The sequence below is a fragment of the Haemaphysalis longicornis genome, unplaced genomic scaffold, assembly GCF_048455015.1.
Source record: "Haemaphysalis longicornis isolate Haplotype H1 unplaced genomic scaffold, Haemaphysalis longicornis Haplotype H1 scaffold_8, whole genome shotgun sequence".
NCBI classification, from domain to species: Eukaryota; Metazoa; Arthropoda; class Arachnida; order Ixodida; family Ixodidae; genus Haemaphysalis; species Haemaphysalis longicornis.
Window position 1 is genome coordinate 152,407,983 of NW_027526445.1, and position 25,290 is coordinate 152,433,272.

The window sequence follows — 25,290 nt, forward strand, 5'->3', positions numbered from 1 at the left end:
TGGATTAACCGCGATCTTTTGCACTTATCTCGTAAAGTCCGGAGACTTCCGCGCTGCAAATCGTCTAGCACTCCAGAAAGTATTATCAGGTTTAATGAGGCCAAGGGGGAAGTTCGAGAGCAGCCAAATATAGCTAAAGATTTATTTTTTCGTGTTCAACTGCAGCGTTTACTATCCGACAATCCCCGCAGGTTCTGGCACTCGGTCCTGCCCTGCGATTCTTCATGCAATTCTTTCAAAATAAACGACATAATCGTAGATGATCCGGCGGAAATTTCTAACACTTTTAACTCGTTCTTTTAGTCTGTTTTTACAGTCGACAGTCTTGTTGTTCCTTCTTTTTCCACCTCGAATCCAACGCCTCCAATCCACGATGTAGTGATCACTGAAAAGGGCGTGTTAAATCTCATACTTATGGCGAATTCCATTGGGACAACAGGAGCAAGTGGAGCGAGTAGCCAGAGCAGCACACGGGAGTAACGGGGACATTTGCTTTCGTTCCGTGAATGAAACATTCGCGCTGCTCCAGGAGCAGTGAAAAGAGGGGGAGGGCGTGATGTCAAGAGTCATGTGACCATACTTTTCCCGCTCTCGCCCGGAGCATTTCTCGCGCTCGTGTTTTCCGCACGTTGTTCCTCGCCAGTTTTGCCAGATACGTGCCGGTGGTTTTGTGTCTGCCTTCCGCATGGCGACGAATGAAGAAGCCGAGTGGATGTTCATGTCCATGATAGGGTCACCATCGTATCTCCCTAAAATTAGCTGCGAACGATAAAAGCATCCGCCGTCTTTTCCAGATACGACTCCACCTTCGGTCGCTGCTCCGGCGGGGTAAACAGGTGCTCGAACATAAACTCATGCAATTTCAAATCGTCATCATCGTTGCTGCTGCTGCTACTGCTGTCCGATGATGAGTTTGCGCTTGAATCTGTGGTGCTTTCATCATCTAAAAGTAGCAGCATCGTCCAGACGGCCGCGCTTAGCTGCTGCCGTACGCACTGAGCGACTATCGCGGCTGCTGGATTCCACCATTTTTCCTCCGCCACCCAGGGATAAAACCAGAAATGACGTAAAAGAGGTCATGTGACTTCCTCGGCGTTCCCTGTTACTCCGCCGCTGGCGACGGAGCACCGAAAACTGCTCTCGGCTGCTCTCGGCGCCAAAAAAGTGCTCCTCCTCGACCTATGAAACACAACGTCCCTGCTCCTGCCCGACCACTGGAAGACGCCACAACTCGCGAGAGCACTTTGGGTGCAGTTAGAAGTGCTCCTGTTCACCCAATGGAAAGCGCTATTAATTTGTACACTAAAAAATGTAATGGACCCGATGGTATCCCTAACATATTTCTCGTTCGCTACTCTCTTTGGACCTCTCAATACCTTACAATAATTTTCAATAAATCCTTAAAATCTTGTTCCGTTCCCAGATCTCTTGGAAAAATGGCAAAATAATACCTTTACATAAACCTGGAGACAAGCAAGTCTTCAGCAATTACAGGCTCATCTCTCATACCGCTCATTCCTGCAAGCTATTAGAGCATAATATTTACAAACATACTATTGCATTTCTCGAATCTAACAATCTTTTTTCTAACTTCCAACATGGATTCAGATGAGGTTATAGTACTGTTACGCCGCTAACCGAATTCGTGCACGACATTACTAGTAATATAGACACATTAGTAACCAGGTTGACGCACTATTTATTGAGTTTTCGAAAGCGTTCGACACCGTACCTGACTGTACTTCCCTCTAACTTACTATGTAAATTAAACAACATATTAAACAACCCACAACTAGTTACTTGAATTTCCAATTTTCTTTCTGAGCACTCGCAGTACGTTTGTTATAACTCGACTGACTCTGATATTGTTAGTGTTACTTCAGGCGTTCCGCAAGGTTCTGTACTTGGCCCGTTACTGTTTCTACTGTATAATAACGGTTTGCCTGATAACGTCCCCACTAATATTCGTTTGTATGCGGATGATTGTGTTTTGCATGAACCCATTGACTCTCCTGAAATTGATCATCGTCTAAATGATTCATTTACTAAATTTTGTGAATGATGTGCAAAATGGCAAATGAGTATAAATTTTAACAAATCCGTGCTTCTGTCTTTCACAAATAGTAAGTCCCCTTCCTGCTTCACGTACTCGTTGAACGGATCCACCTTTAAAAAAGTAACAGAATACAAATATCTTGGTGTTGTTTTTTCCAGCAATCTATCTTGGTTTCAGCATATTAACTTTATCTGCACAAAATCTTTAAAAAAAATTAGGTTATTTAAGACGAACACTGTCCCAATCCCCAAAAAGCACTAAATTACAAATGTATAAAACAGTGATTCGTCCTGTGCTTGACTACGAATGCCCCGTATGGAACCCACACAAGCAGGGTGAAATCGATATAATCGAGGCCATTCAAAAAAAAGCTGTCAGATTTATTTGTAATCGCTATGGCCACTACTTTACGCTTTCCCTCGCCATGTCTTCTCTTGAACTCACCACACTACGCACGCGCCGACTACATGATTCTATGAAATTGTTTTACTGTTTTATTACCTCAGTCTATCGCATGTCTGAGAATACCTACATCTCATTTACCTCGCCGTCAATTACTCGATGAAATCACCACCTTAATATCAAGCCTTACCATTGTCGAACCAATGCATTCAAATTTAGTGTTTTCCCTTTCACTGCCGAACTCTTGAATGGATTGCCCGGTGATACTCGCTCCCTTCCGCTGCAAAAAATTTTACTTGCCCTTTCTGATTTGCGTAACTGTTCTTTTGTTGTATTGCTCTGTTGATTTGTTTAATTGCTATTTTTTGTTCTGTGAATGCTCACTCCTGCCGTAGCCCGAATTGGGGGCTGCAGTATGTATGTATGTATGTATGTATGTATGTATGTATGTATGTATGTATGTATGTATGTATGTATGTATGTATGTATAAATAAATAAATAAATAAATAACCAACCAACAAACCAACCCTGACCCGAGCGTAGAAGCCTTGTTTGCCTGTTTCCAAACGCTTCGGTGCACAGCGCACCCACGTGACATGTGTGATGTCCCTGCGCGCGCTATTCTTTTGAGCGCCTGCCAAAACGAGCCTATCGTTCGGGCTCTGTAGTCTCAGTGTAGAGAACGGCGTACTGGCGCTGACCGCTTTGGTTACAGTCCGTCCCACCACGTCTATCTGCTTTTGTATTGCTTAACTTTTTTTTTAATTTAGTTGTTTTTTCTAAGCTCAAGTCTACGCGTTGTTTTTTGTTAATAATGGTGATTTGGCATGTTTTAGGTCGCTTAAAGTTTGGGGCGCAGCCGGTGACCACGTTGAATTGCCGTTCCCCAGCGCGCGAACAGACGTGGGTGCTCTGTGCAGCGAAGCGTTTGGAAAAACGCAGCCTGGCTATCCCCGGTTCAGTGAATGTACGTACCACCTTCATCGAAGGCATTAGAAGCACGCAGCCGTGCTCGAGACGTTGCGCAGGAATTGGCACGCGTTATCGCACCAAGAGGAAGAAGAAGAAGGAACTGGCCCCAGCACACCCCAAGCTACCACGCCATTTTTCGGGCCACCATACCACCACGACAAGAGCAAGCCGCTCAGCTGCTCCCGCTGCCCGGGTCCATCCAGTAGTCGGCCATGAAGAAGATCCCCAAGCCCAAGAGGGGCGAGTCCACGCTCATCGTCGACGTCAACCCGCTGCACCGACTGCCCCTCGTGTTCGTCAACCTGGCAGTCTTCGCCATCTGCTGCATCGTCGCCTTCATATGCGTAAGAGTCGGCTCCTTCCAATCATCGACTCGGCATAGACGTGACGCCCAAGCATAGCTTCCCGTTAACTTCTTTCTTGCGTAACGGACCCAGCCTCCAAATGAAATCGGCAGTAACATCTTATGGCGCTTTTGCCTTACTACCAACCACCGTATATGGTAGTGTCTATTATTCCGGCAACCATGAGAATTACCGTCAGAACTTACTCACGGCAGTCGCCTCTCATTGGTTAAGCACGTATACGCGGAGATTTTATGGGATAAATATTAGAGAGTTTTAGCTGACCGTTTCAGACGGTCCGCTCCGCTCCGATAGCAAGCGGGAGCGCCATTGCGCATGCGTGGCGCGCTAGCGCGCTACCGAAGATACCGGAGCGGGGCCCCGCTCCGCTGGAGGGAGCCTCTTAGCGGACCGTCGCGGCAGCTTACGCTACAGTGCGGAATTTTAATATGGCTGCCCCCGCGATGCGAGCGCGCTACAGCGAACTTCGTTTCTTCATTTGAAACACGAGCGACGAAGGTGCGAAAGCGCTTCCGAATAGGCGATGGTGCCACACACCTCAAAGATCTTTAGAACGGAAGCGAAAAACGTCGACCGAAGCGCGGGGCTGCTTCTATGCAGCGCCGAGAAAGGCAGCCTTGGCTTGGCTATTCCAAGGTTTATCGCCTTCTTTATTGTTATTTACAAAAATCATACTATGTCAGCGACTACATTATAAAAAAAGGTTAAATGAGGCCAAGAAACACGGTATTTTGCTTTGTTTGGGTGACCAAATACAAATTCTTATGTTTCCTTTAGGATGAAGTTTTGGTTTACAAGCGCACGCGAAACGACCAGTCACGCGAATCATTCCCCGTCGAGGGAGATACGGTTATCGCTTAGCTAAAAGCCTTTCGGCTGGTGACTCTCCGGTTGTGCTGAGCGAAACGTCGGGAGCATAGCGGAGCGTCAAAAACGGTCAGCTAAAACTCTCTATTCTTTACGAAGCCGCGTTTGCAGCTGTCCCTGTAGCGCTCCTATGGCGTATGGCCATGCGGGATTTCCAAATTGCATGTAGGGCCAGGACCATCACGAGGTCGTAAGGTACTTCGTCACTCTCAATCGGTAAAAACCTAATGGCGTGAGCGTCCAGGGGGAAATCTTTTTTGAGGGTCCGCTGAAGCACGTCCCAAAAGAAGACCCCGTCCCAGCAGTCCAAAAACACGTGTTCTATAGTCTCAGGTTTTCTGCACGGGTAGCAGTCAACCCCACCCGGCAAAAACATTCCCTTTTCCTTCTGCCACGTTTTCATATCAAGGACGCCCGAGTGAAGTTTAAAGAAAAACGTCTTAACCCATGGGCCAATCGCCATACGTTTCACACGCTTAAGCACATCCTGCCCTGGCCCTACACGCTACAGTGATCTATACAAAGGAACGGGAAGTACGGAATCAACGAGGTCATTATACAATCTTTTACGCGTCACACTAGATAAGTACTCTAGCGTGAAGCGTGTACGCAAAAACATGGTGGCTAGTACCACCTCACGGAAGTAGCCTTTCGTTGCGCCAAAATAAAAAGAAGCTGACGTTACAAAAAACTCAGGGAGCTCTCTTGCCAACTTCACCTGACACACAGTGCGCTAAAAAGGGGTCTTTCACATCCAGAAGAAACAAAAAAACGATTTACCACTTGACGCAAAAACAGATGCGATAATGACAGACCACCAAGACGCACGCGCCGAAACAAGTTCGTGCGGCTGGTTCTCTCCCATGACGACTCCGAAATGAACACAGCAAAAACTCTGTGCAAGGTCTGTACATGTGCCCTCGAACAATGCAACACCTGTAGAACGCACCACAGTTTGCTAATTAAAAACACATTACACACTGATGCCCTCGCAAATATTGAAAGTCCGCTACCCTTCCATTTCTCGGCCTTTTCACGCAGTTCGACTGTTTGGCTGCGCCAATAAGGGTCGCTGTCTACATAGTTCTCGAGGGGCACTCCAAAATACTTCACCGGCATCGTCTGCCAGCTGATACACTCGAAAACACTAGGCGTACTGTCCCAGTGGCCATGCCAGAAGCCTAGACATTTCTGCCAATTAACACCACTGGCACTGTACTTACAAAAAATTTTCAAGGTGTTTACAGCAATGCTTGTGCTTCTCCTATCAAGAAAAAAAAGAGCAATGTCATCAGCGTAAGCTAGCACCCGCACTTCACTCGACTGAAGTTTAAACCCTTTGACGTCTTCGCTCCTGATTACACTTAAACAAAAGGCTTCAATATACAAACAAAAAAGCAACGGAGACAATGGGCAACCCTGACGAACGGCACGTCAAGACAATATTTCGGTGATTCAATGCGTATGATTTTTGAAGTGTGGAGGGCTCAGCCTGAGCCTCCAGAGGGGTTGCCTGTGATGGAAACACTGACGAACCTCAAACAATTTTAATCGTTTTTCTGCTGGCAAGGTGATGACTAGCAGTTTTATCGTTGCAGTGTTTTGTTTGATGGTGCGTGTTTTGTATTGAAATATTGCAATAAAGAAAAAAAAGTCCCTGTAGCGCTGTGGTGTTGCACTTAGTTTTCAACCAGAAGGCTCAGGTTCAAGGCCAACATCGCGATCTTTTTTTTTTTTAGCTTTCAAATTTTATCGGTCATCGTGATTTTGTTAATACTTCTTTGTGCTCTCGTTTTTGCTGTATCAAGAGATCGACGCACAGGACTTCTAGAATGAATTGAATTACGTTTAATATAGGTTGTGTTCTGTGTCGTTGGGCTGGGTTAGATTAGGTTTGTTGCAGTTGGATTGGATTTGGGTAGGTTATGACGCGTTCGGTTAGGTTACGCCAGGTTCGGTGAGGTTGTTACGTTAGGTTACTTTGGGACGTAATATTATTCAACAAATTTTAGACCAGCCAGCTTTTATGGAAACTGCCGTGAGATTAGGCGCAGCCACCATATATAGTCTTCGAAACTGCTTGGGGCTCATTTTTACCGTTCGTTGCGTTAGCACACATGTGCCCATTCACCCGAGAACAAAACTGTCTGAGCATAAGTGGAAAGTTTTTCATTAGACTAAACCAAAATTCGCAAGCTGGCGACAGTGAACTGCGGGAGGCGAGGCGACTGACTTCACTGAGCATAACTCTATTTCTTGCTTCTTCCTGTCACTTAATTTATACCAACCGGCCGGCGTACGCTCACTTTACAATCCCAAAACCAGAATGAAATTTTTGTTCAATCTTTCGTTCGCTTTAGTTATGACACGTTATTTGTAACGAGTATAGTACCTTCATGGGGGCTGCATTACAACAGAAGTTGGCAGTCACCACTGCGCAGCGAACGTGTGAGAACATGACTTTCTGTTTTACAACCGTTAATATCGTTATACTATTGACTAGACTAGTAGCTATACATTTAAAACAAAATTTTATTTAACTGGCTATTTATATTGACTATAAATAGTCAATATAACTATACTATTATACTATACAATATACAATAAATATTATACTATACAATAAATATACTATTGACTATAGACTAGTAGCTATACTTTTAAAACAAAATTTTATTTAACTGACTATTTACCACATTTGTTTCGCTTAAAGTTATCTCCGTTCGCATAGTGGCTGACGTTAGCGTCTTAATTGTTGGCGCTCCGTGGCCTTGCCTTCTTGCGAGTGCGACGGTTCGGGCAATTGATCACTGCAAGTGTAACAAATACCGAGAACTCAGGATGAGGTATCAGCGCTCCTGTGAGCCGTTCACTTAATTGTCCGTGGTACTTCGGGCTCTGGTCCATCTCTGGCTATACATGGTATTGTTCCAGCAGCCTCGCTAAATAACTATTATTCAGTGAGGAATGGGTGTGGTACGTGGCAGAAATTCGCGCCGTCCATCCGTGAGCGCAGTGCGACAGAAGAACAGAGGACAGAGCACGTGCGGAGTGAGTGATGTCATTGACTGCGGCGGCGGTTCGTTCGCGTCTACAGTATATACAGTTCCAGTCCAACACAACACAATTCAATTTAACCCAATCCAATCCAATACAATCCAAATCCAAATTCAATCCGATTCAATTCAATCCAATTTAATTCTCCTCGTTCATGCGCAGCACGGCTCTCCAGGCGCCACATACACGAAGCTGCTCAACTCTCTCTCTCTCTCTCTCTCTCTCTCTCTCTCTCTCTCTCTCTCTCTCTCTCTCTCTCTCTCTCTCTCTCTCTCTCTCTCTCTCTCTCACCTTTTGTAAACCTTTTATTTCGTTCTTGTTCCCTTTTTGTGAACCTTTAGTTCACAGAGGTTTCGATTTACATGGTGCTGTGCCGTGAGCACGGACGTCGGACGCCGGACAAGCCTCGGCCGTAAGGTGCTTCGCCCAGGCCACCCACGCCGCCGTTAAAGCGGTCACATACGACCGCTTAGACGGTCAGAACGCAAAGCCCGGTTGTAAGGATGTGCGAAGGGAGTGCGAGAAACGCCGTCAAAGGCCTACACAAGGCATACGCATCTGGCGGAGCCTTCCACTTCGCGAGAGGAGGGCTGAGATGCTCACGCGCGTTTGAACATATCCGCCAACGGGTCTTCCGCTTTCTTTATCACCAGGTGGTGAGCATGGTGGACCGGTTCGGCGAGATCTCCTTCCGCGACCGGTCGCTGCTTCTCAGCTTCATGGTGAACTTGGAGATCACGGCCCTGGTCGTTTCTGGAGTGCTACTCGTCATCAGCTTCACAGGTTTCGTCGGCGCGCTACGGGAGAACGTGTGCCTGCTGCGGTGGTACCTCAACGGCCTCATTCTGCTGATCGTCATCAACGGGCTGCTTGCCGTAGGCGCCGTGGGCATTCAATTTCTCAGCAAGAACGTAAGAGCGATGAGTGATGCCCAACGTGTGGATCATAGCCTCAGCTTCTAGTTAGTGGTGCACGGTGCCAATGTGGCGTTCAAGAGACGTATTCCTGGTGTAAACAGTCGACACGGCGAACGCTTTCCACTCAGGGAGTGTTCAGTGTGGTTTTAGTGAGCTCTGAGTTAGCGTAGGGAACCAGGAGAGCGAGATTGTGAGGTTTCTACGTTTCCAAAATGTCCGCTTAACGTCCATTTCAGTCGTGACGTAGTTGCACTTGTGAGGCCTCTGTCCAGTCACATGTTTTCCTTGTGCTGCGTCACGTCCGGTCATCTGCTCTAATCCAATTGGGGTTTGGTCGAAACGGACGCTTCGAAACTGCCGTGAAATGGACGAAACCGAGGATTTCACCCCAGATAACATCATGGCCCTTTAGGGTGTTTCGGCTGTTTCCCAGTATTTTTCCTCGTAAAGCGTTACTATTTAAGCATCCTCGTTGACCGCTTTAAGGTATTACTGCGCGGTATGTGATCTGCTTTGTCCTATGGTTCGAAAGCTTTGCCACGCTAAAGCTGGTGAAGGTTAATATATATATATTGTAACGAGAAGACGAGGAAGTGGACTGTGCAGCCTAGTGCGATGGGCATCGTACACCGACGAAGACGAAGACGGTTTGCGTGGGGTTATCGCTCGTGCTGTGATGGCCGAATTGTAAATAGCCTGAATCTCTTTCTGTAAATAGATCGCTTCAGCATCGACCATGGTTCATGTCATCCGTCCTGCCGCCACGTAACATGTTTTGGTCATGTAACGAGAAGACGAGGAAGTGGACTGTGCAGCCTAGTGCGATGGGCATCGTACACCGACGAAGACGAAGACGGTTGGCGTGGGGTTATCGCTCGTGCTGTGATGGCCGAATTGTAAATAGCCTGAATCTCTTTCTGTAAATAGATCGCTTCAGCATCGACCATGGTTCATGTCATCCGTCCTGCCGCCACGTAACATGTTTTGGTGGAGGTGCGGGGCAGGACGGATGACATGAACCATGGTCGATGTTGAAGCGATCTATTTACAGAAAGAGATTCAGGCTATTTACAATTCGGCCATCACAGCACGAGCGATAACCCCACGCCAACCGTCTTCGTCTTCGTCGGTGTACGATGCCCATCGCACTAGGCTGCACAGTCCACTTCCTCGTCTTCTCGTTACAATATATATATATATATATATATATATATATATATATATATATATATATATATATATATATATAGGACACCAGTTCTCTTACCTTCTGGCTTCTTCATCCATGGGGGAAATTTAAGCGCGAACTGACACAGGGACGACAAAGGGAAACAAGACCAGCGCTGGTCTTGTCTCCCTCTCTCGCCCTGTGTCAGTTCGCGCTTAAGATTAAGTTTCTCTCATGGATGTTCGCACACTAGCTCTTCAGTTAGCTGCTTCAGTTACACCAACGTTTACTCACACTGCTCTGGCCAAGTAGAGGTATACTAAGAATGAGCAAATGGGGTGACAGGTTAAGGTCTGGCCTCTAATTGTGGATCTAGACATAAAAGTTGTTTTATTTTTTGGCGCTCAGCACTCATCTCAGAGTATTACAAATGAAACGTTATGCCATGTTTGAGGGAAGGAAGGAATTAAATAATTTTTTTTTTATGCCCAATAGCTTTTGCCAGTTTTTTATGCATTAGTCTGGTGCTAACACGGCCAACATTCTCAAATAATGAACAGAAGGACACCTCTGAATGATTTATTTATTTATTTATTTATTTATTTATTTATTTATTTATTTATTTATTTATTTATTTATTTATTTATTTAAATGGCGTGAGGCCGACAAAGGACAAATAGCCCCAAGAATATCGCTATTTACTGGAACTGGTGATACGTTGCATACTAAATCTTGTCCCCCAAAAATAACGTGACATGGGCTAACAGGCAATGAGGATGACTGGTTTATAGGGCCAGGTAAGACTATGTGTGATATGTAATGAGGTGTAAAAATTTGGTGTGTCTCAGAAACTTAAAAATACGATTAACAGGACACGTGGGATCGTCGGCTATGATGGAAGATGGGTGCAGCGGAATGGGCTGTCCGTACAGCTCTGGAAAGTACTTGCGTCGTGTTGTATCGAGTGGTGTGCATTGAGTGAGGATGTGAATTACGGACAGGCCCGCTCCGCGCCTACTGCACAGGGGTCTTGGAGAGCCAGTGACCAGGTGGGACTGCGTCGCGTGTGTGTGGCCTATCCGCAATCCCTCTAGCTCAGCTTCCATGTATCTGTTGAGTGAGTGAGTAGTGCATCGTCCTAAGCGGGGTTTTATTCGTGGCATTTGAGGTCGGTGTAGGGTGGTATTGTTATGGTCATTGTATTCCTACATGCAGCAGCAGTGCCCATTTGATCTCTGAACTCATTTCCGACAAGATTTGAGGCATATGCGGTCATAATGGCCTTAAAAAAGTTTGAATCACATAGTGTTTAGAAGGCGACATCGCAGGAATCCAGCGTAACCGCCGTAAGGCGCCGCCGACCGAAGCGCCCCCACCGCGTGTCGGCCGCCGTAGGAAGCATGCCGGCACGGCTCCTTCACGCACGACGGGTGGCTTTCCCGCAGCAATACGGATAACAAGATGGCGGATGGTCGCGCAACTCTTAGCTCCCTCCGGGAGCTGTATAGATGAACTTTAGGTGGAATGAAATGAATGGTGGCTGTCTTGTGCGTGCTTGAAAGGGGACCTTGAGTTCAGAAGCTTCTTCTCTTACTCTCAGTAAGGAAGGTAAGGAAATAGATGGCCTGTTAAGAAAAAAGAGTTGTAATTTTCATATGTCGTTAATGATAGATTTAACAGCAGTACAGTTCTGTTCCTAAAATAAATGGTATTAAGCCAATGGGTATGACCGGTAATGACTTCTGTGGAGAAACTGGCAGCCTCACTAAACACCTTCAAAGAAAGCTTATGTCAGCCCAACGCACCATGGAACAAAGGGTGAACACCGAAAAGACAGGGAAGTTGGCCGATTCCCTGACTTGGTATGTGCCATTCCCCGAGGAACATCCTCATCATCAAGGCAATTAATGCGACGAAAAAACAACCGGTGGGCTCCAGGATAAGAGTTGCTACAGGACGGTGGGAAGAGATGACGATTACAACGATGCCAGGACAAATAGGCAAGTCCGGCGGTAAGGAATACACTCCGTCAGCGCAGGACAGAAGATATTGTACGTCTAAATATCCATGTCCACTGCAGTTTCTTCGTCCTGCTGTGGACATAGACATGATGATGATGACGACGACGACGACGACGATGATGATGATGAATATCATTTGTGTTTTCTTTGAGACGTTCTTCATTCTTACATTACTCTTTCTCTTCGAAACAATCGTATGTTGCCTGCAGAGCGCCAAAAGCCTGTTCTCCATAGAGATGATCGAGAGCTACAGGGACAACCTAGATTATGCCCGACTCGTTGATTATGTGCAGGTGAGTCAATGTGTTCTAACTTACAGCGGAAACGCTGCTTTTTGGCTCTTGCTGGAGCCACAGCTGGTCATGATCAGAGGCCGCATACAAACTCTGGTTTCGCGAAGCAAATGTATTTCTCAAGATCTACCATCCCATTTTGCATTCCGGGGTATTAAATATGTCGTGGCAAAGCTCACACACTGTACGTCTTGCAGGCGTAACTGGTGTACGGTGATATTCCGTTCTGGGATAGGTACAAGCCCGGCTGATCAGGTGTGATACGGAGCGTTTATTAAAGGGACACTGAAGTGAATTTGTCAAGCTCCCGTTTTTGCTTGCACTGCGTAGACTGGCTCAAATTAGCACACTTTTCATCGTTTACCCGGTTGACAAATCGGTAATTATTTTACAAAGCGCGAAAGAAGAAAAACTACCATGCGCGGTTTGCGGCGGCCGCACCAACTAAGGCTGGGACGCTGGGAGGAGGGGGCACCGTGATTGGACGATGCCCAAGGTTAGCAATCAAACAAGTTTCGGTTTCGTTTCTGTAAAACACGACCAATGGCGTTGTTGGATGGGCATTATCAATATCTCAGTAATCATCGTACCGCGCTTCTGCCATGTTGTCGGCTGTAAAATGCATAAGATAAGCCTCCCAGGACGGCTTGGAATCGTAGCATTCACTAGCTGAGGCATACGCAGTGCATGAACGCCCTCCGCGTCCCCGCAGACGCTCAAATGCCATGCGCTTTTCCCCTATATTTGGAGCTCGCCTCACTCATGCCTGTATCGTAAAAAGCGTGTTCGCACCAGGCCAAGGGTCTGTTGATTCTGTCCTGTGCCCACTGCCCGCAAGCAGTCGGTGCTTATGGCAACAGCACGCCAACGAGAACTCGCTAGCGCGCCAGTGCCAGCCTGCGCGCGTTCTGTGAACTAGTTCGTGGAGCAATGAACGTTGCGGCCCAAAAAAGGTGAACTCAGTATAGAAAACATCGGCGGAAAACGAAAACGTTAACTTATAAAAAAAAAGAAGCACCTACCCGCGGGGATTCGAACTTGTGACTTGCAAAACATTTGCGATGACACCTAGCACTCAAAACCACTCGGCCAGGGGCGACCGCTGCCGACCTTCGAAATATAAGGTATATAATGTATAACCAGTTTACACTTTTATTTAGTTTTAGTATTCCAAGCAGCTTAGGTGACTATTTGTTGTTTTGAGCTCGTGCACTAAGCATCCCCCAAGTTTCCACAATATCTCACGTCTAGCAATTGCATTTCTTAGACGGAAAAGCGTTCGCAGATGCGTAGTCGTGCTGCTGGCCGCTGTGCTTGTTCGCCCAGCGCAAAAAAGTGCCTCCCGAACCCTAGTTTTACGCTGTACGGTAAAAATATCAGTTGATTTTATTTCCTTAGTACCTATATTGACTTCGCTGACTCTTCTCCCGCCTTCAAGAGGCCTTATATTTTCCTACTGGCGTACCAGTCAGCGAAGCGTCGCATGTGCGCTTGTGCAGCGCTTGTGTGAAGCGACCTTGACTTGGAGCTAGATACAGAGTACAAACTAGCCAAGTAAAGAAAGGCACATTCTTCCATTCACAAACGTGTCCTGGCTTTGTTTCAACTGAGCGAACGAATTGCGACGACCCGTCGGCGGCCAGCGGACGAAACGCTGGGCTGGCTGACTCTGTCTGAAGGCCGGGGAGCCGTGCAGTAGCGCAGCCAATTGCGAGCTCGGCTCCTCGTGACGTCACATGAAAACGCCGCAGAAAATGGGCGAACGTAAAGAGAGGAGGACAGCATTTTCGAGTTAATTTTTCTACTAAATAAAATCGCGTAAACGCGCCCAGAGTGGTCGAAACATGGCCTGGGGACTCCGGACTACAATTTGCGCTAGTAATCCCGCAATGTTTACATATCACTTCAGTGTCCCTTTAAGTGTGTTCGTATGCTGTACCCCACTCCTGAACTAACCTAAACAACACCAAACTACAATTATTTACAACTACTGGGTAGAATTAATTTCAAACACATTTTACAATCAAAACATCACGGGCTTCCAGAAGAAAAAAAATAGCAGCGGCTTAGCTCGGCTATGCCAGGATATACGTAGCGTGAGCTAAGGTTCAGCTCGTTATTAGCTTTCTTGGTTATCTAGGATTAACTTGATTATCATGCTTACAGCTGCTCCAGTGACACACACACACGGCATACGCATTATGTGACACACGTATATTTATCAAGCGGCTCCGTCACCAATCGCCCCAGAGCTAGGCTGGTTCCACAGGTGCACGCCGGTGTTTCTGCGACGCACGAGCCATCGGTTCCACACCCTGCCACCCTTCGCATGATCATCAAGTGGACCGGGCCGCCACGTGCGGAACAGAGGTGGGCGAAAACGCTGGGCGCGTGGGGTGTGTGAGAGACGCCGGGCAGCGAGCAACATTCTGTGCGCCGTGTGACGTCACTGATCCTCGCGCATGCGCAGCACGGCTCTCCAGGAGCCACGCGAAACTGCTTAACCTCGTCCAGTGTAGCTCACGCTACAAAAAAGTGCATTGCTGGGACTCAAACCCAGGGCCCTCACTCCAAAAACCGCGATTCTACCTTAGTGTTATTTTTGCAGTTGTTTATATAGTAGTAGAAGGAGTGTTCTAAGCGAACCAGTAGAGGGCGCCGGGTGAACACAGGAAGCGCCTGGCTTGTACCCACTGGGAAATGGAATGTTCTAATGGTACGGCCGGAAGAGAGAGAAGGAGGAACTGCGTCAAGACGGGAAAGACATGGAGGTAACTTTGGTAGAGCCCCGGGGTCGTTTGTCAGCATTTCCTACTAACGTTGCTTATGTTGCCACGTAAGTCTTAAAGGGACCCAGAAAAGCCTTCTGTAAAAGTTACAAAAGGCCTGTATTGTCACGTAGCACCAATATAGCGATGCAATGCCGTTGGAATTATTGATCTACATTCAGTATTAGCTGCGCCAGAAGCAATTAAATGCACCTCTCCCCACTTGCCGATCGACTCCTCCTCCCTCTCTGCCTCCTTCAAAGCAGCTAGCTACATTCCTGCGCCTAGGCTCGCGTCAATCACTGCGGACCAGGCCTTTGCCGCATTTGCCTGGGGATCGCGCAGGAAGGAGGAAGAGCAGCCGGAAGCCAATTGCAGTGACGCCGCCGGCGGCCGACCTTGCCGGCGATTGGGCGAATCAGGGGGCGCCTTCGCCGTTGCGTCAGCAGCGATCGCCGTTGCGTCACCCGCGGTCGCAGTTGCATCAGCCGCGGTCGGCTCGCTGCGGCGTCGCGCTCATCGGCTGAGAAAGGCGATCTTCAAAAATTGTTTACAAATTATCTGTACAACGTATGGGGCTCACAGTTGGCTCAAAAATCCCCCGTTATGTGTTCTACCACCTGAATGCATTTGATTGCCACCTTCACAAAGCTTTTCGGGGTCCCTTTAAAGGGGCACTGACACAAAAATTTTGCATCTTGTTTTTTTTGTTGCGATAAGTAGCTAGTGACCTACTTATAACCTGTAGAAACCTCATTTGCTTCAGCGTGCGACGGTTGTTTAATTAGAGGCATTTTCAATGCGGCCAGTCGCAGTTTCGGTTTCAGCGAGTGCCGCGAAACGATGGATTTTGTGGATTTTGTGTGAACAAAGCTGACCACGTGACCGTCGGAGGGATATCACAGTTACAGAGCAGAGCCGCCGTAGCACTGTCGAATCCGCATCGACGGCAGTTTCTGCGAATGCCCCCCCGTACTGATCTCGTGAGGCGCCTAATTAAAAAGCGACCGTGGATGTGACGCAGGCGCTGCGAGTGCAAATGCTACCGCGGCTAACGAACGACGCGCGACGCTCGAGACGGTGGGTGGCAAGACGCGCGCTGGGAGCAGCCGGCCGGTCTGCCTACAGGTCCGCCTACAGATGTGTTCGGCTTAGCACTGCGGCGGATATTCGAGTGCCGCTCTCGTAAGCGGTGCAGATGACAATTTTTAATGCAACCCGCCATGGCATCATTAACTCCTTTCTCATGTAAGCCACCATGGTCGGGACTTGGGGACAATTTCGTGCAGCGGTAACAAGCTATCACTCGAGCTACCTGCGCCGGCGTGGGCCACTTCGCGGCCGTGGACGCCGCCTGCACAGCGACCGTGCGGCTTGCTCAGTGGGCTTTTCGTGCCTCCGGCGCGTTTCCACATCCAATGGTAATAAACAGTAATAGAAACAGAGTGCCTGGAATCGCTGTAGAACTTTGGTCGCGGCCAGCTGCCCGATGAGCTGACGAAATCACGGCGCCTCCGCCGCCAACGATCGGGTCGTTCGTTCTCGAGAGCAGAAGCTCCGCCCTCCGGCCCTCCGATTGGAGCGGCGAGCCGGCAGTGCGGGAGCGGCAAACACAAACTCGTGACGTGTTTGGATGTTGTTTATTTACACTTGCGCGTGGTCCTCTGCTGGCCGCTCGGTTGCGTTTCGCACACTTCAAAATTGATTTTAAATATGTTCTAGGCTGTATTCACCGCTGATATTTTGCAGATGATGTATATGTGTTCCCACCAATCTATCTCCGAAGTTATCTCGCCTTCAAAATTTTGTGTCAGTGCCCCTTTAAAGTCGTAGGCCATGTGCCCCGTTTTCTCGTCGGAACTACTCGGGTTTTTACGGCTGAAGTTCGTTCTAAATTTTCGTTTCCTTCACGTCGTGTTCCTCGCCGATTGGCTAACGTGGAGCACATGACTTAAAGGGACCATGCAGACAACGTAAAACTTCGTTCAGTTTAGAAGAACCGGACTTCGGTAACTCACTCAGCTCCGTTCCAGCCGCCAAAGGTGTTTGTAATAAAAAAAAACTGACGAAGCTTCCACTAAGTCGCTCTATTAAGGCTTTGAACCACAGTAAAGCTGCAGGATTTCTTTCTACGTGAGCACTGAAGGACACTTCACCACGCATTTGTACAAGTTTGAAATTGTTTATTTGCATGTTCCGCCGTCGCTTTGCACTGTGCTGGTAGTAGTCATCGCATATGCAGCGATATCGTCGCGTTCCTCATGTCAATCATTGCATGCGCGGTAGGGCATGACGACAGCTGGGGCGCAGCGGCGGCGCGTACGTTCACGACGCATGCCCGGCGTTCCTGCAGTCGCGTCGAGGTTGCGTGCAAGAAGGTGTTGCGCCAGCTGTAGCGTAGTTGGTTGCTAGTCAACGTAGGGCGCTCCTCGGGGTTTTCGCAAGTTTTTCGTTTCTTTGCTTTGCCAAAGCCGCTGCGCGAGCCGGAGACGCTCGGCGGTCGCCTGAGGCACGCGGTCACGAGCTCTCCGCCTTTTCTTCATAATTTAACAGGTTACACGCCATACATTACGGCCAGCAACAACTCCACTGTTAAACCGCAACAAATATAATGACCTTTCAAATTTCGCTACATAGTCATGTAATATGGGCAAGAGTGACTTATTGTGGACCAGAACTAAAACGTAGTTACCAATGTGTGAACGTTACGTTAACATTCAAATCGACATAACTAGAGGCCCCAATTACGATCGCGGTCATGTTTCTTGGGGGTGGCGGCTTAGGTTGGCGTTCGCCAACCGCACAGACAAGATTATTTGACGTCATAAGAAAATCGCCGGAAAGAGGATGGTGAGCCCAACTGGTTAATATATTTTCTTTGACATTGCGATTACTCGTTTGTCGTTTTGCGATAAAATTGCGGACAAAGTAGTCTTTGTAATGAACCAAACTTGTACTTTGTCTTCATGTCCGCTTTATTTAGCTGATTCTTAGAATGCTGAACCTTTATAACGTGTACTTGAACCAACAGTAGTCAATATTAACCATTAATTACGTGGAAATTACAAATTTAAACACTCAGAGCAGCGCAACAAGACATTGCACGACACTGTGACGTCATTATGGTAGATGTCGCAGCGACTGCGAACGGCCCATGGTTTTTCAAATCTCCTGCTGCCTATTCCACGCGGTATTATAAAGCTCTAAAGTTTCGCTAAACACTGGAATAAGGAATTTCGTGGCTCTTACTACTGGTTGCACAACACAACCACAAATAAGACTTCGACGAGTTTACTTACATATCCCGAATATCTAGACAGCGCTACCTGTAGACGCTTTCTATATCCTTGCATCAACCGCCATGAGTTGAAAAATCCAGCAAAGAGAAATCAAGGACCGTTAAAGGACCAACCGAAAGCCGATCTTAAAACGTGTCTAGCCTTCTCCACCCGCCGTTACTGGTGTTTTTGCGGGCACACAAAGAGAACGTGTAGATTTGCAGACCATGGCTTTTAATCCGTCTGCGGAAAGAAAAAGACGTAGCGCTTCATTTTTAAAAGATGGCCTTGGGGCCCTGAGCTGAAGTGAGGTATATGAGCTTAAGGAGGCTAGATGCCTTCGAGGACACCTGTCGCAAATGCTCTGTGCCACAGCTGATTGAGGACCTGGTGAAAGGTCACGGAGGATGTACAATCCAATCCTCGCTGGAGCAGGGAACAATAGCCAGCGCTATGCTGGGCGTTCCCAGTGCAGGAGATGGACGCTTTGCGGAAAAAGCTGCGCCCCACGTGACGGCAAGAAAGAGGCCAGTGTTTCCAGCTAGTCGGCACACGGAGTGACCAGCTGCCAATCAGGTGACTCTGCAGTTCTTGACCTTCACTTATTACTGTAGTGTGAGCTACACTGGCCGAGGTTGAGCAGTTTCGCGTGGCTCCTGGAGAGCCGTGCTGCGCTTGCGCGAGGAGCAGTGACGTCACACGACGCACAGAATGTCGCTCGCTGCTCGGCGTCTCTCACACACCCCAAGCGCCCAGCGTCTTCGCCGACCTCCGTTCCGCACGTGGCGGCCCGGTCCTCTTGATGATCATGCGAGGGGTGGCCGGGTGTGCAACCGATGGCTCGTGCGTCGCAGCAACACCGGCGTGCGCCTGTGGAACCAGCTTAGCTCTGGGGTGATTGGTGACGCTGCGCCGGAGCCGTTTGATAAATATACAAATGTCACATAATGCGTATACCGTGTGTGTGTGTCATTGAAGCAGCAGTAAGCATGATAATCAAGCTAATCCTAGACAACCAGGAAAGAGCTTAGAATAACCAGCTACGCTACGTATATCCTGGCATAGCCGAGCTAAGCCACTGGTAATTTTTTTGCGTGAGCAATAGATGAGGCATGTCGGGAAAATCTTCGCGTCGACCCGTCAACAGAGCGAGCGACGGCGGAGCGGAGAACGAGAGAGCGGCTAAATCCAATGAAGCCTAACTTCCATGGAATGCTGTGTGCAAAGTCCTTGCAAAACCGAGCCAAACAGACCTTTCGCTTGTGATAACTTGGTTTACAGGTGGTAGCTCAATTAAAAAGTTTTATTACAGCTTAGTTTACATTAAAATTAAAAAGCTTGGTTTAAAAAGCTTGGTTTACAGGTTTCCAATTAAAGCTTGGTTTACAATAAAAGCATGGTTTACAATAAAGGCTTGGTTTACATTTAAAAAGCTTGGTTTACAGGTGACTTTTTCCAACGTCGCAGACATCATTCGAGTGCTGCGGCTTGACGACTGATCGGTACCGCGACTGGAACCGGAACATCTACTTCAACTGTTCCAAGAGCAACCCGAGCCAGGAGCGCTGCTCGGTGCCCGCTTCGTGCTGCCGACCTCCCGAAAACCAGAGCCTGGACTTCGAGGCGCGCCTCAAACGACGATTCTGCGGCCGCAGCGCGCTCGCCATGACGGAACAGCAGGCCTGGAATAAGGTGATTAAGAAACAGAAGCCCTCGGAGCCACTTCGCATGCACGAAGGTAGTAAAAAGATCAAAATAGCCATGAAGACCAAAAAACTCTGTTTATTTAGGAAAAAACTAGCCTTTGGTAACCCACACAGCTTCTTTCCAGCCATAAAAGACGTCTGACAAGATATAAATAAAATTTGCGCTACGCGATTTGAACAGAGAAAAGCGCGTTGCTTGGTGGTGTCTAATCTGGTTGAGACAGCATGTGCCATGGTGAAAGTGTGCGTTTTAAAAAAATTTTATTTCTAATTTTTCTGTCTGATTTTAGTTGTGTATTTTAAACTTTTCTTGGTTCCACTTGTCTACTTGATAGTAGTATATATGCGCATAGAATCAACACAGGTTGTTAGTCTGCGCTTTGTTGTGTGTCCTCCTCTGTCGCCCCGTCCATAAAGACGTTTTCTAATAAAAAAAACGCATGAAAATTTGAGAACTTTCAAATTTAGCACTGCACTGACGCAATATGGGCACAAGGGGCGACCGGTAACAGGCGCAAAGGCCCATGTGCACGTCGTCCGCTCCCGCCACTTCCGGTCCGGGAGCTCTCCTAAACTCCTGTACGCCGGCGACTTTCCCGCGCGTGCGTGTGCGTGTTATTTATTTCTCCCAAAGCGCTTACCTTTCAGAGAAGCCTCTAGTAGGATTAATCGGTGTTATTCTTTGATTGCGCGATGCATGAGCGTTTTTTTTTCTCGGCGGAAACAGATAAACAACACGCACAGACACGCGGGAAAGCCGCCGGCGTACGGGAGGCCAGGAGAGCTCTCGAACCGGAAGTGGCAGAAGACAATGTACCCATGAGCCTTTGCGCTTTTTATCGGTCACCTAGTGACGTAGTATGGGCCAGCATGAAAGCATAGTTATCATTGAGCGTTCAAGCGATACGACCAAGCGGAACTAGTGGCCCCCACTCCAATCTCCCTGTCATCTCCCTTCTTCGGGAGTGAAGGGAGTGCACCCCACATGGATTTCCGAACTTGCCGCCTAAAGTTTTCCATGAATGGCCAACCCGGATCGTTTTGCCCGCAGGCTTTCGCATCTATCCCAAAGTGAATTGCGTTAGCACGCGCTAGAATCGGCGGCAACCGTCTTCGCGAAGTCGGCGTCCGTGCTTCCCACTTGAGGAGCTAACGCACGTGAACTGGCGAGGAGAAGAGCATACGAGAGATCACGCTACGAGCGCGCGGACAGAGTGTTCTCGAAGCCATTCAAGAACCTCGCAAACCACGCTCCCTGGATCGACCCGTTCAGCTCTTACACAAAATACTCCTCAAAAGCCACAACGTGCGCATCAGAACTGAGCGGATTTCAGGCCATGAGCAGGCCGGCCCGGGGAACCAGTGCGCTCACGAGGCGACGCAGAGGTGTTTGAACTTTACGCCTCCACTGGTGCCCCTTTCAGCCTCCAGCCCTGCGACTTTTCTGACTAAAGAAAAATACAACGTTACCAACGGGTTACACCCCCTGGTTATCTTGCCAACACTGTCTCCTGCAGTATATCCGAGGAAGTCTTCATCAACAAGCTATGCGCAGATGGCGTCTACACTCCTTGCATTACCCAGAAGTGGACAAACGCCTCAACACACACCCACGATGCCCCTCTTGCAACACTGACGCCAAATCAGATCTCCACCACCTAGTGTGGACGTGCCCACACTTTGCCAAGCATCGCCCAGAGAGCCTAACAAACTTTAATCCCAACACCCCACAACATGAAGCACATACTGGATTAGGGGGATCATCTCTATTGCGAAGAATTGCCGCTTTTGCAGTTAAGAGTGGTCTGGCGCGAGTAGTCTAACTGGGGCCGACCCCGGTGACCCGGTGAAGGCTTTCAGGCCCCCATAACAAAAATGCCCTCTTTGAATTACGGTCCATCGTCCGCTTCCTTCCATCCCTCTCACCACAGTACGGCGCACGCCCTCCTTGGCACAATAAAGAATTAATCAATCAATTAATCAATCAATCAATCAATCAGTCAATCAATCAATCGAGCGGTGTCGACGCGCCCGATGACGTCATCGCTCGGCGAGGCTTTCTTGCGCACGTTCGCTGGTCCAACACCAGCTTAGACCGCATCGCTGTTACAGTAAAGCTTTTTAAAACGACAGTGTTTTATTCCCGGATACACGACGATTTCACTTACGTCATATCCGTCACGGAAGTGACGCCAGTACAACGAAGCAAGCGGCCTGTGAAGGGTGCACCCCTGCACATTGGGTCTTCTTGCGGGGAAGCAACCTTTAGTACTAAAGAGTACGTTATACTTAGGGCTGTTCATTTCCAAGTTTTATATTTTAACACGAAAGTGCTTTATGCCGGGATACACCAAGATTTCAGTGACGTCATAACCATCACGGAAATAACGCTAGTACACCTTTGCCAAAGCGACCCGCCAGCAGGACGTCGCTCGCCAAGCACACCCACAAGACAGCCGCCGTCCCGCAAATAATGCTCAGCTGCAGATTTCACTGCACATTTCACTTTCGTGTCTTACCGATTCCTACGACAGATGAATCAACTACAGTTTTTCCATTACTAACGCAACGGTGGTGCCCCATGGCCATCTACGTGATGCCACTCGGGAGGTCATAATAACAGTGTAGGAAGGATCCGTGGTCTCGGTATATAGGGTGTGTCTTCCTACATTTATTGCTGATGCGGGGACCCGGCCTGAACTGGGATGGGCGAAGACCAGCGACTTCCCAGGTGCGCATGCAGTCGCATTCCGTCTGTCTGATGCGCCCGTGGCACCGGTGGCCCACCACAGCGAGCCCTGTAGCGCCACCATCATCATTATTATCGATCAGCTCGTGCTCAGAAGACTTGGCACCCTTCTGGAACGGCACCCTGTTCTGCGCTCCTCGTCCGTGTGCCATGGCGCAGCCGGCGCAACCAAAATAAACGTGGGCGCGGACTTCGCCGGCCGCCTACAACCGCTTGGAAGATTTTTTCGCGATATTTTCCTTCCGTATTGACTGCTGCTCGCATTCGGTGGATATAAACGGCGTAGACTTTGGTTACAATGGTTTTGTCAGTAGAGCATTCCCTCTCACGAGGCGTTCCACCTGCAGCCTGTCTAACCGGCGGTTGTTCCTGAATTCCCTCCTTTCTCCAATGCAGATCTTCACGCGGAGCTGTGTGGACGCCGCTGTGGCGTTCATCCAGAGCAACGTGTACCTGATGGTCGGCATCCTGTTGGTGGTTTCGGCCGTGCTGGCTGTCCTTCGCTGCATGGCCGGTGTCGTGCACGACGAAGTGATCGAGCTCACGCGTTTGTACGACGACTACTACAAGAAGCAGGCGCGCGGTGCACGCAAGTCCCAGGCCCGCCTGGAAGCGCTTCGGGAAGTGACTGCCATGAAACATAAGCTGGTGCACAGTCGCCACCATAGGCGGCACAAATAGACGGCGTATGCGTCATTTGATCATTTTTTTCGTCTCGCCGCACGGATGGAAACAATGGCTCCTGGCGAATTTAATAGTAATAGGAATCGCTTTATTTCATCTCTTGAAATATACAAATCAACGTCGGGTCAGCCCAAGCCATGCAAGGTATACGCATGCAAATAAATCATTACGAGACACCTAACCACTTTTTATGAAGTAAATGCGAAGCCATTGGCGCCCGATTGCCCAACGCGTCTTTTCATTATAATCATCACTCAACAAAGTCAAATTTCGAATCCTTAACGCGCCCTTTAGCCTGGGCTATGAGTCCGCAGTACTGGAGGGCTCCGGATATTACTGACCTCCTGGGGACCTTTACGTGCACCGTAATCTCGACACACAGGCGTTTTCGCCTTTCGCCTTCCTCTGAGAAGCGGCCGCCGCAGACGGGATCGAATCTGAATCCATCGACTCACCGCCTCAGGCGCTGAGCCACCTTTTTTTGTTATTTTCGTTTCACGTCTTTTTTTCATCGTTGCTATGACTGAGGGCCTTGGTCAATCTCCCTCGTTAACCATAAATCTAGGCTTAACTTCATCGTTCTGTAGTCTTACGAAGTGCCACGGAAACATCATTGGCGGCTGGTCCTACCGTGTTCATTCTGTGCATGGACGTCCACAAAACATATGATGACCTTGGGAACCCCGCCCTCATTGAGGTACTCCATCTTCATCTGTCCTCACGCCTATGTTATTTCATCTCCTTCTACCTACAAAATCTCCCCTTTTCCATCCGCCTCAATGGATTTGCCATCGGTACCTTCCAGCCCCACCTTCCTGCGCCTCAAGGATTTGATCTGGGCCCTTTGCTTTTTAACATGACCTTGATGCCTCTTGCTGGCGACTCGGCGCTATTTCGCCCATCTACAACATCGTATATGCGGACTACATCACGGTATGCTCTGTTCACCAGGACTTTCCCCTTTAACAGGCTATTAAAGACACCAATTCCTGATGCAGGTATGTTGACCTCACCCACTCCTCTATCAAAACAGCACTACTTGCCGTGGACAACACGTGAGACCGTCAGTGCTTGGCAACTTCCCCTATCCGCCTTTCTGTTCAAGTCACGCCTATACCAATAGCGGCTACTACGCGGATTTGGGCTTTGGTATTAGGGCCTTAGGTTCTGCGACATAAAGCATCCCAATCACTGCACCTGTTCCATCGCAATTTTCGAAAAGCCGGCCGTGCGTCATTCAAGATGACCCGCGTGCTGGTACCAGCCATTCTTCAGCCCCCGTATAGTGTATAGGGCTCAATAGGCGACCGGTAAAAAGCGCAAAGGATCATGGGTACATTGTTTCCTCCCGCGGAGTGCCGCCACTTCCGGTTCGGGAGCTCTATTGGCCTCCCGTATACGCTGTCGGCTTTCACGCGCGTGTATGCTTGTTGTTTATCCGTTTCCACGCGGGAAAAACTCTCATGCACCGGGAATTCCATAAATAGCAACGATTGACCCTAGGAGGGGTAAGCACCCTGTGACTAATAAACTACACACGCACGCGCACCTGAAAGCGTCCGGCGTACTGGAGGGAAGCAGAAATCTCGAACCGGAAGTGGCGGTAGCAGGCGACGTACCTGTAAACCTTTGCGCTTTTTACCGGTCACCTATTCAACTTTCTCGAAGTCAGATTGGGTGCTACTCGAATCAATCAACGGTCGGTTACGCCAGCAATAACCGGCCTACCAGCCCACACCCACTTCCCGATTCTCGGACAGGAAGCACAGCTGAACATATTTTATGAATACGATCATCAGCGTCGTGAAGCCTGCCTCCAAACACAAGCGCCACAGTTATCGGACCCCACTATACGACCACCATGGAAGTTCCACCAATTAACTGATACTCTACTTGTTTCGCGCGTTCATACCCGAACTGTCGGTGCTCCGGTTCCGCTTTCTATGGACATTACCAGCACGAATACGCCAGCGCATAACATAGTCT

At 48.6% G+C, this 25,290-nt stretch overlaps 1 protein-coding gene across 1 annotated transcript; it reads left to right on the plus strand.

Moving 5' to 3' along the window:
• The first annotated feature begins 3,356 nt into the window (after positions 1 to 3,356).
• LOC144149471 (tetraspanin-33-like) lies at positions 3,357 to 23,471 on the plus strand. The gene is made up of 5 exons (XM_077681045.1): positions 3,357 to 3,775; positions 8,374 to 8,631; positions 12,036 to 12,119; positions 19,633 to 19,857; positions 23,017 to 23,471. The coding sequence occupies exons 1-5, from the start codon at positions 3,644 to 3,646 to the stop codon at positions 23,299 to 23,301; spliced, it is 984 nt and encodes a 327-aa protein (XP_077537171.1). The 5' UTR covers positions 3,357 to 3,643; the 3' UTR covers positions 23,302 to 23,471.
• The last annotated feature ends 1,819 nt before the right edge of the window (positions 23,472 to 25,290 follow it).